This window comes from Balaenoptera physalus, assembly GCF_965194825.1.
Source record: "Balaenoptera physalus genome assembly, chromosome: 5".
In the NCBI taxonomy this organism is placed as follows: Eukaryota; Metazoa; Chordata; class Mammalia; order Artiodactyla; family Balaenopteridae; genus Balaenoptera; species Balaenoptera physalus.
The window spans coordinates 46216478-46230238 of NC_138884.1; the positions used below are offsets into that span (position 1 = coordinate 46216478).

The following is a 13761-nucleotide window of genomic DNA, read 5'->3' on the forward strand; positions in this document are numbered from 1 at the left end:
ACTGCAAAAGAAGAGGAGAGTGATAAGAAAATAAATTAATTGTGCTAAAAACTGCTTCTTGCATCCTAAAAGCACTAAAATGCAATAAGCAGATAGATAGATGGGGGGAGGAGAACTTAAGGGAGGTGGGTAGAGAATATATAACTATATATTTAGGTGAGCAGAATTCTGCTCAAAGAGGAATAATGAAGGATATACCTGTGTATCAGAGGGAGAGGCTGCAGGTGGATGGCTGGGAAGGGCGGTAGGAGTTTTGTTACTCCAGGTAGTGACAGTGGGGGCAATTCTAACCTGAATTGAACAAAGAAATACCAATCACAGAACATAAAACATGAAAATGTTAAAAGAAGAAACAAAAAACCCAACAGGCATTAATAGCCAGATGCAAAGCAAAAAATAAGAGCAGCAAGATAGCATACGTTAGCCAGGCAACTGCTTTCAGGTAATCCCTTTCAAGGGATTCCAAAAGAAAAAAGCACCTTTCACAACAGAACAGGGGAAGGAAGGCAGTGGAAAAATCAATATGAAAACTAAATCAAAGCAGAAAGAACAATGCCGTTCAAGTGTCAAGAGTAAGTGGGAAAAGGTAAGTTCTGTAACTAGGGAAGGAAAGAAGACATTCCAGGGGAAAAAAAAAAAAAAGGTAATTGAGTGAAAAAGTGATTTTTGAAGCACTAATTGTATTCATGCTACTATTAGATCTGTAAACATATTGCTATAAGCTCCCTTTTCCGGATTTCATTAGAGCCACAAAAATTATGTTAGTTCCGTATGAGGCTTAGAATCATACAATCAGAGCATATTAAAGATCATCCAATCTGATCCCCACCCTTTACCACTGAGAAAACCAAGGCCCAGAGAACTGAAGGGGCTGGCTGAAGTCCATACAACCTGTTGCTGATGGAGCTACGACTGATTCTAGGTCTCCTGATTCCCAGGCCAGTGTCTGCCACGCTACGCCATGTTGCTTACCCTGGAGTCCAGAGGTTTTCAAAAACATTTTTTTAAGCCATCAGAATATCTTTTGTCAAGTAAATCTTTGTAGAAGAAACTCTATCATATAAACAATTAATAGCAAAGATGTGCTGGTCATAGTAGGAGGAGAACTCCTACTCAGTTGGCTTCTCTTTCAGAAATCCCTTTACTCCTGCCTATAAACATGCCTTTAAAACCACAATCCACTGTCCTCATTCAACATATCATAAGCTTTAACCAAGAAAATCACTGCATAATTTATGACTGAATTTGTTTTCCTTTTCTTAAAGTATGAGACTGCTAAGTCACGGTATAATAAAAGTCCTTCATGGTTTTTACATTTTCCCAGAAAGATAGATTAAACCCAAGGACATAAGGAGTAAATATTCTCTTCTCCCAATGCAGAGAACACCTTACTTCAGTGCCCTGACACAGTGAGGTCAAACTCAAGGTGCTTAGCTTAGGAGTTCCAATCCTGTTAACCATTAACTAGCCATGCTGACAAATTCAAGCTCTATGTCTTAAAACTCTGGTTAGTCGCTAGACTTCTCCACCTCTCAGTTTCCCAGCCATCACCTGATTTGCCCTATCTATGCCATAGACTTTCTAAGTCTAGCAACAAGAGTGGAGAATTTAGTTTTGTTTATCAATATACCCTCAATAGGGAGAATAAAGACAGGCCCTTAAATTCATATTTGTCAAATGAACGAAAAAACAAAACAGAGAGTAGTACAGTCATAATTATATTCAAATGTAATCTATCCTGATTAAATAGCAATCAAAAGCATGACAGACAAAAGAGCATGAATTTTTTTTTCATGGTTTTATGCTTAGTTTTGCTACAAAATGTAAAAATGACCCCATCAATTCTATCAGCAATTTGTTCTATTTTAAAATGGGCAGAGGGACTTCCCTGGTGGCGCAGTGGTTGGGAATCTGCCTGCCAGTGCAGGGGACACGGGTTCAAGCCCTGGTCCGGAAGGATCCCGCGTGCCGCGGAGCGGCTGTGCCTGTGCGCCACGGCTGCTGAGCCCCCGTGCCTGGAGCCCCTGCTCCGCGCTGGGAGAGGCCACCACAGTGAGAAGCCCAGGCACCGCAGCGAGGAATGGCCCCGGCTCGCCGCAACTGGAGAGAGCCTGCACGCAGCGGCAAAGACCCAACGCAGCCAAAAATCAATCAATCAATAAATAAATAAAAAAGAGAGACTGCCATCGAGGTGGTTTCATCTCAAAAATAAAATGAGCAGAGTACCTACTAACTTTGTTATCAATCAAGACCATTTATTACTTACGAAAATATACTTTTTATTTAAGAACATGAAGGTTATCTGCTGGTCTGGAAATATAAGTTTCTACATGAAATAGTAAAAGACAATAAGAGGTCACATTTATGCCACTAACCATTTGGTAATTTTAATTTAATAAATAAATTAGTTTATTAATAAAAATTATTTAATCATCTTTACATTCCCCATGACCTACAACTTCATATACCTTTGGTCACTCACTTTTCTCTAATATAAAGTTGTCCAAAAAAATGTTTGTATTCTGGATACTCTTTATTGTGCTGATACAGAAGACATAGTAAAACCACACTAATGATTCAGAAAATAATACTTAAAAAGAGACTATTTTCTAAAAACACTTTAAAAAATTGACCAAATTACCCACAAAATTGTTCCCACTACTTTACTTAGTTTGTTAGATGAATCAAATTAAATTTCAAGAACAGATGTACATGTGTAATTTAAGCTTGAGTGACGGAGAAATAAGAAGAAATCTCCCCAGAGAGCTTAAGTTAATTTTACCTAGTTTGTAAATTATTTGACTAGATTAAAGGGATAATTTTTAAAAACATCATAAATGCTACTTTCAAGAAAAGAAAAACTATAACCATTAAAATAATACATTGTCTAGTTTTATCACTGGTCTCTTACTCAAGACACTAAAACCACCAATTTGAAATACATAAATGTTCCTACTTTAATCTGGACCATATCACTCACATGGGGATAATATTGTTGAGCTGGAACTCTTGGCATCTGTGTGTGGCCAGCAACTGGTCCAGGCCTGCCCTTGGGCAGCTGCTGCCTCTCATAAGGAACTTTAGGTGACTCCTGTTGCCCTGGTGCTGGATCTCCTTGTGCTCTACAAAGTCTGTCACGAAGCTGAACAATATTTGGCTATAAGAAGCAATGGAAGAAAGCAGAGCCAATTGTTAAGAGTTCACCCAACTATATATGACAGCATGTTGATCTTCTTAAAGTAAGCTTGATCATTCATATGATTTTTGTTCATATGCTGTGTATTATGCAATAAACCCCGGCACATTAGGGTCTGACATCATGGTTTCTAATACTCAAGAACTGACACCAAAGGTCCATTATATACAGTGTAACTTGTAAGTTCACTGAGGCAGGGATTTGAATTATGCCTGCCACATGGTAGTATGCAAGATCAATGTCACTTATCATCACTGCTCTTTTGTTGTTTCTCTTGCAGTTGAGTAATGCTCACAAATCACAAAAGCAGCTGAAAAAATACAACTTTGTTTCTCTGCAGGGAAAAAAGGCTCCAAAAGAGAATCAGCTGCTAAAGATGGTGATGGAAGAAAATGGTGATCTATGAAAGACATGAAAATTAATAAAAAAAGAGATACTTGAAATAAACTAAAAGAGTAAGATGTCAAACTCAGGGTAGCTCACACAGATCTATAATTATATAGATCAATAGTAAGTATGAGTTTACCATATACATGTTCCAGTTATTAACAAACAACAAAAAAGCAATGTGTTAAAATGTTTCAGCAAGAATTCATTTAATATCTATAAAAATGATACATTTCTATAAATTCATTAAAGGTTTAAACACATCATTTACATTTTGTAGGTATACTTAGGTAAACCTGCCTTTTATGGAGGGGAACTTTATACTATAATGATATTACAAAGTCTCAGGAAATAGTCCCCAGAAAATACTAAGGGTATACTGAGATATATAGGAGGAAGTAACATCAAAATTACAAGTTTTGCATAAAGAATGTTCTTTAAAAGTCCAAAGAAAAGCATGAAGAATAACCTATAGAAAATGTATGTGATTATAAACAGTATTAAAAATAAAGAGTTTAATTCTCAGGCTAGAAGGTCTAAAGGTCTTAGAGTAAGTCAGTCTTAAGATAAAGGGTCTTATACCTCAATATAATAAGAAGACCTTATTAAGTACAAAATCCTATAAAACTATTATACCAAAGTCATTATAAAGATAAAGACTTTGTTTCTATTCTACTTCATATTCTCATGAACAATTTAGAAAGATGTGAGCTGGATCCTACATGTAAGTGTACACAAAACCAACTAGAGAGTCATACCTCCACAGTCCTGGAACACAGATATAAGTATTTTTACTCAATCAAATTTACTGACAATTCCCTAGAACAGACAAAATACTGAAAACAATTAACTAAAAAATTTCGTCAAAAAGAGAATAAAGTTTAGAACAAAAAGTATAGAAATAAGAAAAGGCTCCAAATTAAGCTCTAGCAGATACACAATGCAGATAGAAATATCCTGCTTGTGGAAAATCTTCCTCACTCCCCACCCCAGCTTCCACCCATGCTGCATTATCGGGTTTAGATTTCCCTCCTCTGTGCTCCCACTACCTCTATCATTGTCCTTATCACTTTGGAATCCCATGTATACTTCTGTTGTCATTTTGAGTTTGGAAACTCCCTCAGGGAAAGGATCTTGGCAATCCTATTCATCACTACATATTCAGTCACTTATTGAATTGAAACAAATATCATGAAAAAGCCCAAGTTTTATTGCACACCAAATAAGGACACTAAATTAGGAATGTGATATAGTTCTCTCTGCCTTGAATACTTTAAAAATATACTCACCCACAGACAGCATCGGACTGAAACGGCATATAAAATGAACGACTTTGTTAACTCCTGGGGTGTCATTTGTGAGAATTTTAAAATCACGACCCCAATTTGTTTGATTAAGTATTAACATTTATATCTTTTTTTTTAAATAACTAATACCTTCTTTTTTTAATGAATGAATGAATGAATGAATGAATGAATTTATTTATTTATGGCTGTGTTGGGTCTTCGTTTCTGTGCGAAGGCTTTCTCTAGTTGGGGCAAGTGGGGGCCACTCTTCATCGCGGTGCGCAGGCCTCTCACTATCGCGGCCTCTCTTGTTGCGGAGCACAGGCTCAGCAATTGTGGCTCACGGGCCTAGTTGCTCCGCGGCATGTGGGATCTTCCCAGACCAGGGCTCGAACCCGTGTCCCCTGCATTGGCAGGCAGATTCTCAACCACTGCACCACCAGGGAAGCCCAACATTTATATCTTTGAAGATACCTACAAAGAGTCTTGTGCACAGAATCAGCATTTGGCTTAGGAAACAAAAAGCTGGCCCTTTTCCTACTTATTCTCCTCAAATACTAAGCCTTTCAGTACAAAGGGACAAGCATTCTATCTCTCTGACACAGCCTGGGTACACCTGAAATTACACTTGAAGACGTGTCAATAACATTCACCTATTAGGTGATAGAAATTCAACTGCTCCAAATCATTCCACCTACTAGTACATTTATGTTTCATACTGAGTGCTATCTACTGAACTCACCTATTAAAAATAATAATAACAATAGCAAGTTTGAAAACTTTCACATGGACCTATTCAGGTGCTTAATTGGCATTTAAGGCCTTCTAAGTATCTGTACTAGCCTCCTTCAGGTCAGCCTGTGTTGCTGGGAAACTGTTTTTCTCACTACTCTCTGGACAAAACTCTGGGTCTAGTTTCCATTATTCAGTGGGGTGTTTTTAGATCCCACCCATTGTTAAACACACACACACACACACACACACACACACGCATGCACGCACGCACGCGCCCAAGGTCTCACCTGCGGACTTTCTCCCTTTTCTCTGATTCCCAGGGGTACTTACTGTCTAGACCCTCATTTCCACATTTGGTCACATCCAGTCCTGGGAGACCTGACTGCTTTGTGTCTCTTTTTTATACTTCATGCTCACAGTGCTAGACCCATAACAATAAATTTTGAAGAACGCTGATAAGTTGGAAGTACTTGGCCTTTATTCATCTAGTCTCAATTTTTTTGTAAGGTCCTTACGAAAACCGCACTGTCTGTGAGACTTTGGACATTGGCTGGCAACTGCTCCGAATCTTCCCCAAAGAAATGCTGAAGAGAATCCCTCAGAGCACCTTGAGCGAACTCTACCCTCGAGAGTCTGCAAAGCATTAGCTGCTACTTCATCGCTGGCTCGATGCTCTTGTGAAATACTGGTTCTGTTTTCTTTATTCCTTTTGCACTCGCCCATCCCCACCTTTGTGTTGGAGTTTACTGTGTTGCCTTGTAATTAAAAACAAAGTATAGGTAACATATTGTGCCAGTGTTGCAATGTTTCAAACTGCTAACAGACTTTAAAATATCCCCTGTTCAGAAAACCTGGACCTGCAATGCTTTGTTTAAAGTAGCTGAGGGTTGGAGGTGAACTTTTCGTACTGATGTGTGTATTTGTACGTAGTGGTGTAGTTAGCTGCCTAGTGTCCTCATTATTTGGGTCTCTCAGACCTTCCCTGTCCACCCCCTCCAGAGTATCACTATCTGAAGTTCTAATGCTTTGATCTCCAAACTAGGGACAAGATAGGGTCTGAAAGACGCTTCCTCTCCGAGCCGAGACGCTTTCCTGAGCACTTGTTTTTAGATTTCGGTGTGACTCTGGGTCTGCTCTAGGCAGACGGCTTTTCCTGTCCACCTGCTGTTTCCTGTTTAATGAATAGATTAGAAAAGGAGTTTCCTTTTCCTCTGTGGTGCGGATAAGTTTCAACTCCTGTGTCTTACCGTTCTCCCTCCCTCTGAGTAACACAGAATCATGCAGCTTTTGCCCAACTGGCATTGATCTGATAGTAGTGAGATGCCCTGTCTTGATGATCCCTTACTGGGTTTCCATGCAGAGGAATCATAATGAAAATAATTAATAGAATTCTTGGTTGGAAAGAGTTGGGATACAATTTTTTAAGAAAGAAAAAACCTATATCGGTTCTACATTCGGACATGCTAACAGTGGTTTTAAGTTTCTAAAGTGTTGACCGGATGCTAGAGGCAAGGTGGGGAAGAGAAAGCTCTTCTGTGTATGGAATTTTTTTTATATATATAATCTATGGATATTTTAAACTCTGTTAGATAGCAGCCTTTGGAAAATCCCCTGTTTGGTCCTGCTTTCTGACCTATCATCTGCCTTTTCAGGGTAATCTTGTGGCACAAGTGATAGCATTTAAAAGCTTTAGTGTTTTAATTCCTCCTCCTTCCTGCTGCGAGCCCTGAGCTGTCTTCTATGCACTTCTGACTTGTCTACTGTTTGGTCTCTCTGTGTTCTTTGTTACTTGGGTGCAATAGCAACTTCTCTGTGCATTCCATCTTTCTTTCAAGTTGTGTAAAGTTCTTCACTTTTTTTCTCTGAGGGTGTAGGGGGTGGGGGCAGTCAGCATGATTATATTTTAATGTAGAAAATGCGACCTGGATATAAAATGAAGACAAATATTAAATTAAATGGAAGTTACCTAAAGTGACTCTGTATCTTCTAATCAGAAAAGCAATAGCAACAAGCAAATATATAATAATGCACCTCTCTTTGATTGACAGTTTTGAACATGATAACCAGTATTGTGAACCAGCCGCTTGATTCACAATATTATGAACCATGTCCCCTTTACAGGGACATGGCCCATGTTCTGTACCCTCTGCCTTTTAGGCTGCCCTTTCAAGCTCTTTTCAGTAATACCTCTTCCAACATATTGTAGTTTGATCCAAGGTTGAGAGTTGCTAGGGTGTGGGGTTGTTTGTTTGTTTATTTGTTTGTTTTGCAGATCGTTAGTGGCTGTAAGTTCTCTGAAACTTGACGTTTTGATTCAGGGTCCACTTAGCATTTTCGAGAGTTACTAAGGTGTTTTATAGCATTCTTTGTTTCAGACATTCTCAGGACCTCTAGAGCCTGTCTGCCATGAATGAAAGAGGGTAATAAATAGAAAATGAAATACATACTGAAGCAAGCCAAAACTTGCTTCAAATAAAATCTGAAAAAATGGTCCAGTATATAAAGAAAACATACTGGTTAAAGCACAGGGATGTGGCATCACGGTGGCCTCCCATTTCTTTCCCCTCTTCAACTCAGAGTGACATTTAGGAGATGTAGAGGAAGAGGCTCAGTCATAGCAAGAGTAGGTAGACCTGTGTTCTGATTCTGGTGCTGCCACTAACTGTATGGTCTTGCTTAGTCATTTAACAGATTTGTGTTCCTTTTAGGGTTATTATAAGGACTAGAGATTTTGCTTTTCATATTGCTTTTTAACTTACGTAAAAAAAAAAAAAAAGTTTGTTGTATTGGCATGTGTCTATTTCTGTATTCTCTATCCTATTCATTGAACTATGTATCTATCCTTCCACCAATACCACACTGTCTTACTTATAGCTTTACAGTAGGTCTTAATATCCTCTAACTATATTCTGCTTTCTCAAAATTGTTTTACTTATTCTGGTTCCTTTGCCTTTACCTTTTGTTCATACATTTTAGAATAAGCTTGTCCATGTTGACAAAAAAATTCTGTTGGAAGTTGACCTTTTATTATGTTGAGTCTTCCAATCCATGAATGCGATATGTCTCTCCATTGATTTAGGTCTTGTTTGGTTGTATCATACAGATCCTCTATTAAAATATTTATAATCAAATATCTCATGTTTTGGAAGCATTGTGTATGGCATCGTGTTTTTAGTTTTGGTTTCCAGTTGTTCATTGTTAATATTTGGGAATATGACTAATGTTTTTGTGTTGAGCTTGTTAGACTTTGTTAAGAAATTGCCAATTATTAATTGCTTCTTAGAGATTTCTTGGGATTTTCTATGCAGACAGTCATGCTATCCATGAGTATGGACAGTAATATTTCTTCTTTTCTAATCTGTGTGTCTTTCTTTCTTTTTCTTGCCATGCTGCACTGGCTAGTACCTACAGTACTAAGTTGAAAAGGAGAGATGAAAGAGGACATTCTGGCCTTCTTTTGAATTTAGGAGGAAAACATTCATTCTCTCACCATGAAGTATGATGTTCACTGTCGGTTTTTTGTAGGTATTCTTTACTGGGTTGAAGTAGAGCCCTTCTATTCCTAGATTTCTGAGAGTTTCTGACATGAATGTGTGTTGAAGTTCATCAAATGCTTTTTCTTCATTAATTGATGGGGCCATGTAGATTTTCTTCTTCAATCTATTAATATGGCAAATTACGCTGATGATTTTTGAATAGTAAACCAAGCTTGTGTTCCGAGAATAGACTCCATTTGATCAGAGTGTATTGTTATTTGCTTCCTTCTTCATGCGTTGATTTTATTGTGCAATTTTTTTCCCATTTCCATGGGTGAAAGCTTAGATTATTGATCTGAGACCTTCCCTCTTTTCTATTCTAAGCATTTAGTGCCATTCGTTTCCCTCTTAATAATGTTTTATCTGGATCCTTCCACATTTTATGTGTTGTATTTTCATTTTCACTCAGTTTTACTTAACTTAAAAATCTTCCTTGAAATTCCTTTTTAACCATGGATTATTTAGAAGTGTGCATCTTAATTTCCAAATGTTTGGAGGCATTCTACTTCTCATTCTCATTTTTATACAATTTAAAGCTTAGACTTTGGACACAGTGGAATAAAATGCAATTATGTTTGTTTAGTTACTTTATAGAGGTTCTTCAAATATCACTGGAGTGAAGTTTTCAAATATTAGTTTTCCATAGTAGTTCCCAGTCTTTTGCACTTGTAACCATAAGAGAGTTCCCTAAAAATATGTAACCCTGGCTGCTGGAGCCATGTTTATCAGGGGAAGTTCACAGTCACAGGAATAGTGAGTGGGGAGTTTGTGGGTCCCCACTGCACACTCTTCTCTGGGCCAGCGCACAGGGATCCAGTAGGGATCCAGGGTCCAGGAGAGGGACTCAAACTTTGGGCTCTGGTGTTTATATTGCAGAATCAGGGAAGCCCAGGTTCCGTGTGGGCAGGAACTAGGACCAGCACTGGGACACACAGGACCCAGGTCCATCCCTCTCCATGGAACGAGCACTCAGGCTGAGGGAGGCCCAGCCTCTCTCCTGCTGGTCAGGGCTGAGCCAAGCTGCAGTTGCAGCTGTATTGCTCAGTAGGCCCATGGCTGAGTCACCAGCTATGACAGCCGTAAGCCCTGGGTATGGGGAGTGTCCATGAAGTCTTGAGGAAGGCTGGCCTTCTTCCTGCAGGGAGGCAGCCTTGAACAAGTCAGCCCTGCCCTGTCACTACTTCAACAACCCAAATTTTCATTACTCCCTCTTGCTCCCCAACCCCACTCAGATAAAAGCATAGTTTCTCATGGGGTGGCCTACCTTTTATTTTTCAAACATTATCAACATCATTTCATCCAAGAAAGGACATTTGAACCCCAATTAACTAAGAAGCACATATTGCAGAATAAGCTCGTTTGCCCTAAAACAAGACCCTTAGCTATTTCCATGGACCATCCTTGATTTCTCCATTTTGCTGCTGAGTAGTGCAAAGTTGGTGCTCAAGAACTCCTTGGATGATGGTGTGCTATCAACAGCTGCTGTGAAAGCAAGAAGATGGCACCCTCAGTGGCTATATGGGCAGAGGAGTTGAGGAGACAGTAGGTGATGGCTCTGTGCTGTCAGTGAGGGCTGTTTCCTGCCCGCACCCCTTTTAATCCCTTTGTATCCCTACCACCTGAGGAATGAAGGCAGTGATGAGTTATTGGCAGAATTGCCCTGTCTGATAAGAGGGTCACCTGCAAGCCAGAGGGCCCAAATCCTCCCTGGAACACATCACTCCCTACCCACCACTTAACAATTCCCTTCAAACAAAGGTGCAAATTTGTAATAGCTGTACCGTTAAGATATGCAGTCTGTGATTTGGACAATTGTGACTCCTTGCCCTGTTCTTGGAGAAACATGACGTTTTGTAGGGAGAACCCAGGCCAGGTGGCCAAAGTCTCTGTCAAGTCTGTTTCTTCGCCAATACTTGGATTCAAGTTGAGGGTGGTGGAGATGAGTGGGCCTTCACCATGATAGCCTTTCCCTGGTATCACTGGCCAAGGTTCCCTTTGGTGAATATTACATACAAAAGCTTGCCCAGCACATGCCTCGCTCTCAGACGAGCCGTGGCCACGCTGCTCCTGGGATTAGGCACCTCCTTTGCACACCCTGTGGATGGTGCTCATCTCCTTGATTCTGTGAATGTGTCATTTGTTAAACTATTACTTCTTGAGGCCTGTAAACTATTATTTCTTGATGTCTGTGCAAGTTTCAATTCTGCAATTTCTATTTCATTCTTCTTACGGATTGAAGAACACTAGTGAAATTCCTCATCTTACAATCTATGCTCCTTAACATTAACCGTAGTCTTCTTAAAGTCCTTGGTCTTGCTCTCTCAAAGGCTCCCGGGGGCTTGATTCCAGTGGGCTGGTGAGGTGGACACCACTGAGCTTGACAACATGCCATACTCCACCCAAGCCTGGAGATCTCCGGTGTCTGGGGGAAAAGGCAGGGGCCGTGAGACAGGAGACAAGAATGGAGGTAAATTCAGGGGTAAAGCCCAAGGAAGAGTCCATATGTCAGTTACACGTCAGCTCTGTGCCCTATGTCCAAGAAGTCGCCCCTCAGTGTGGGATGACCAGCATGGAGGTAAATTCAGGGGTAAAGCCCAGGGAAGAGTCCATATGTCAGTTGCAGGTCAGCTATGTGCCCTGTGTCCGAGAAGACGCCCCTCAGCGTGGGATGACCAGCTGCTCTCAGAGAGAGCGAGGCTCCCGGCCCCGGCTTCTCATGTGATACTGGGGCAGATCCTATGAACAGAGGCTGTGGCCTGCAGGGGGCGTGTATGAGCACCTCTGCAGGGTCGAGGGGCCAAAGGGGGCCATGGGCAACCTCTCCCAGGAGAAGTCACCTGCCCTGGGGCTGGGGCATCAGTCCCTCAGACCCACACCATCTACCTTTCTACCTGGGTTCCAAGCCCAGCAAGGCACAATCCTGACTTCCCCAGTGTAGGATTTCCCCAGTGTGTGACAAGCCAGGCTGTGGCCACCTACCCCGAGGGTATAGTTCAGCGGGGCAAAGCCCGTCACTGCCCCCTGGGGAGGCAACTACAACAGAAAGGTGAGCTTTGGAGAGCAAGGGTCAGGAGTCAGGGAGGAGAGGCAGAAACCCAAGAAAGGACCCATCGCCTGAGCCCACATCCTTGTCCACCTCTGTGGGGTCAGTCAGCCTCCAGTGTCCGCTCTGAGATCACAAGACCCCACAGTACTGGCCATCACAACCACCTGCCTCAGAACAAAACAAGAGGGCACAAGAGCAGGAGGCCCGTATGATAAGCGTGGTCCGTTGAGGAGGTGCTCCCGGGGCCAAGTGACAAGACATGGCTTCTCAGGGCACAGCTGCCCCCAGGCTCAGCATAAATGTCTGGGCTGTGAGCCCATTGGTTCTGGGAAGGGCACCAGCACAAGGTGAACAGATGCTCCATCCTGTGAGGCAGGCAAGCCAGGAGCCCAGCACTGACAGTCAGCCTGCGCTACACCCTCATGCTTCCCAGGGCAGGAGCCTCGGGGCGGGGGGGGGCAGGGCCTGCCCTGAGATCACAGCAGAGGAGGTTTGCTGCTGGAGGGCCACACACAGGACAGCTGTATAGAATGTGATCAAAGGCTTTCTGGTGCTTCATGCCATTCAAAACCAGGGGCTCTTAAACAGCCCGAGGGTAAGATACCGCCAAATCCTTGCTGAAATTTCTGAGCCCATCCTCAGATCCCAAATTTTGCCCAGATTGCCAAAAGTTTCCTGGACTTCTGGTCAAGGAGCCGATTCATCTGGACTGCTCAGTGCACAGCAAGATTGCCAGGACGGGGCCTAGGGATCTTGCCCACACAACCGTCCCTGACACTTGCTCCTGGAGAACCACCTGCCCAGCTACCGACATCTCCTCCTTCCCTCTCATCAGGCTAAATGCAACTGGGAGAAAGGCAACACAAAAGGAGGCAAATGTGGAAACATAAACCCGACAGTGCTGTCTCCCCCAGCCAAGAATAAGAGTCCATGAGTCTACCCGCTGCACTCACCTGAAAGCCCCCACATATCACCAGGAGCACAGAGAGCACACAGGCCATCAGATACACCTGACCTCAGTTTCCTCCTGAGAGAGCACTCAGGGGCCTCCCTGGGATTTGGAGGTGTCAACAATTCACTGCATTGTGGCTTATGCCACAGAGCAATTTTGAACAAGGATTCTAGTACCGGTAAACTTTAAGCACTGCTTTAAGTCCAATCACTTTCTGTTTAAAGAGAGAGGAATTGGGACTTCCCTGGTGGCGCAGTGGTTGGCAATCCGCCTGCCAATGCAGGGGACATGGGTTTGATCCCTGGTCTGGGAAGATCCCACATGCCGCCGAGCAACTAAGCCCGTGCTCCACAATTACTGAGCCTGCGCTCTAGAGCCCACGATCTACGACTACTGAGCCCGTGTGCCACGACTACTGACGCCCGCGCGCCTAGAGCCCGCGCTCCGCAACAAGAGAAGCCACCGCAATGAGAAGCCTGCTCACCGCGACTAGAGAAAGCCTGCGCACAGCAACGAAGACCCAACGCAGCTAAAAACAAATAAATAAATTAATGAATTTGAAAAAAGAGAGAGAGGAATGGAATATTTTAAACAGAGACATATGAGCCCTTTAAAGGGCAAAG

The 13761-nt window shown here is 42.1% G+C and overlaps 1 protein-coding gene across 1 annotated transcript in view; it reads right to left on the reverse strand.

Moving 5' to 3' along the window:
* Nucleotides 1-127: 127 nt before the first annotated feature.
* Nucleotides 128-13761, reverse strand: part of LOC309661708 (uncharacterized protein) — a 178958-nt gene continuing 165324 nt past the window's right edge. The window contains exons 3-4 of the mRNA XM_082463665.1: nucleotides 2981-3157; nucleotides 128-291 (exon numbers count right to left, since the gene is read on the reverse strand). Coding sequence (XP_082319791.1) covers nucleotides 145-291; nucleotides 2981-3157 — 324 coding nt within the window. The 3' untranslated portion in view covers nucleotides 128-144. The remainder of the gene's footprint in view (nucleotides 292-2980; nucleotides 3158-13761) is intronic.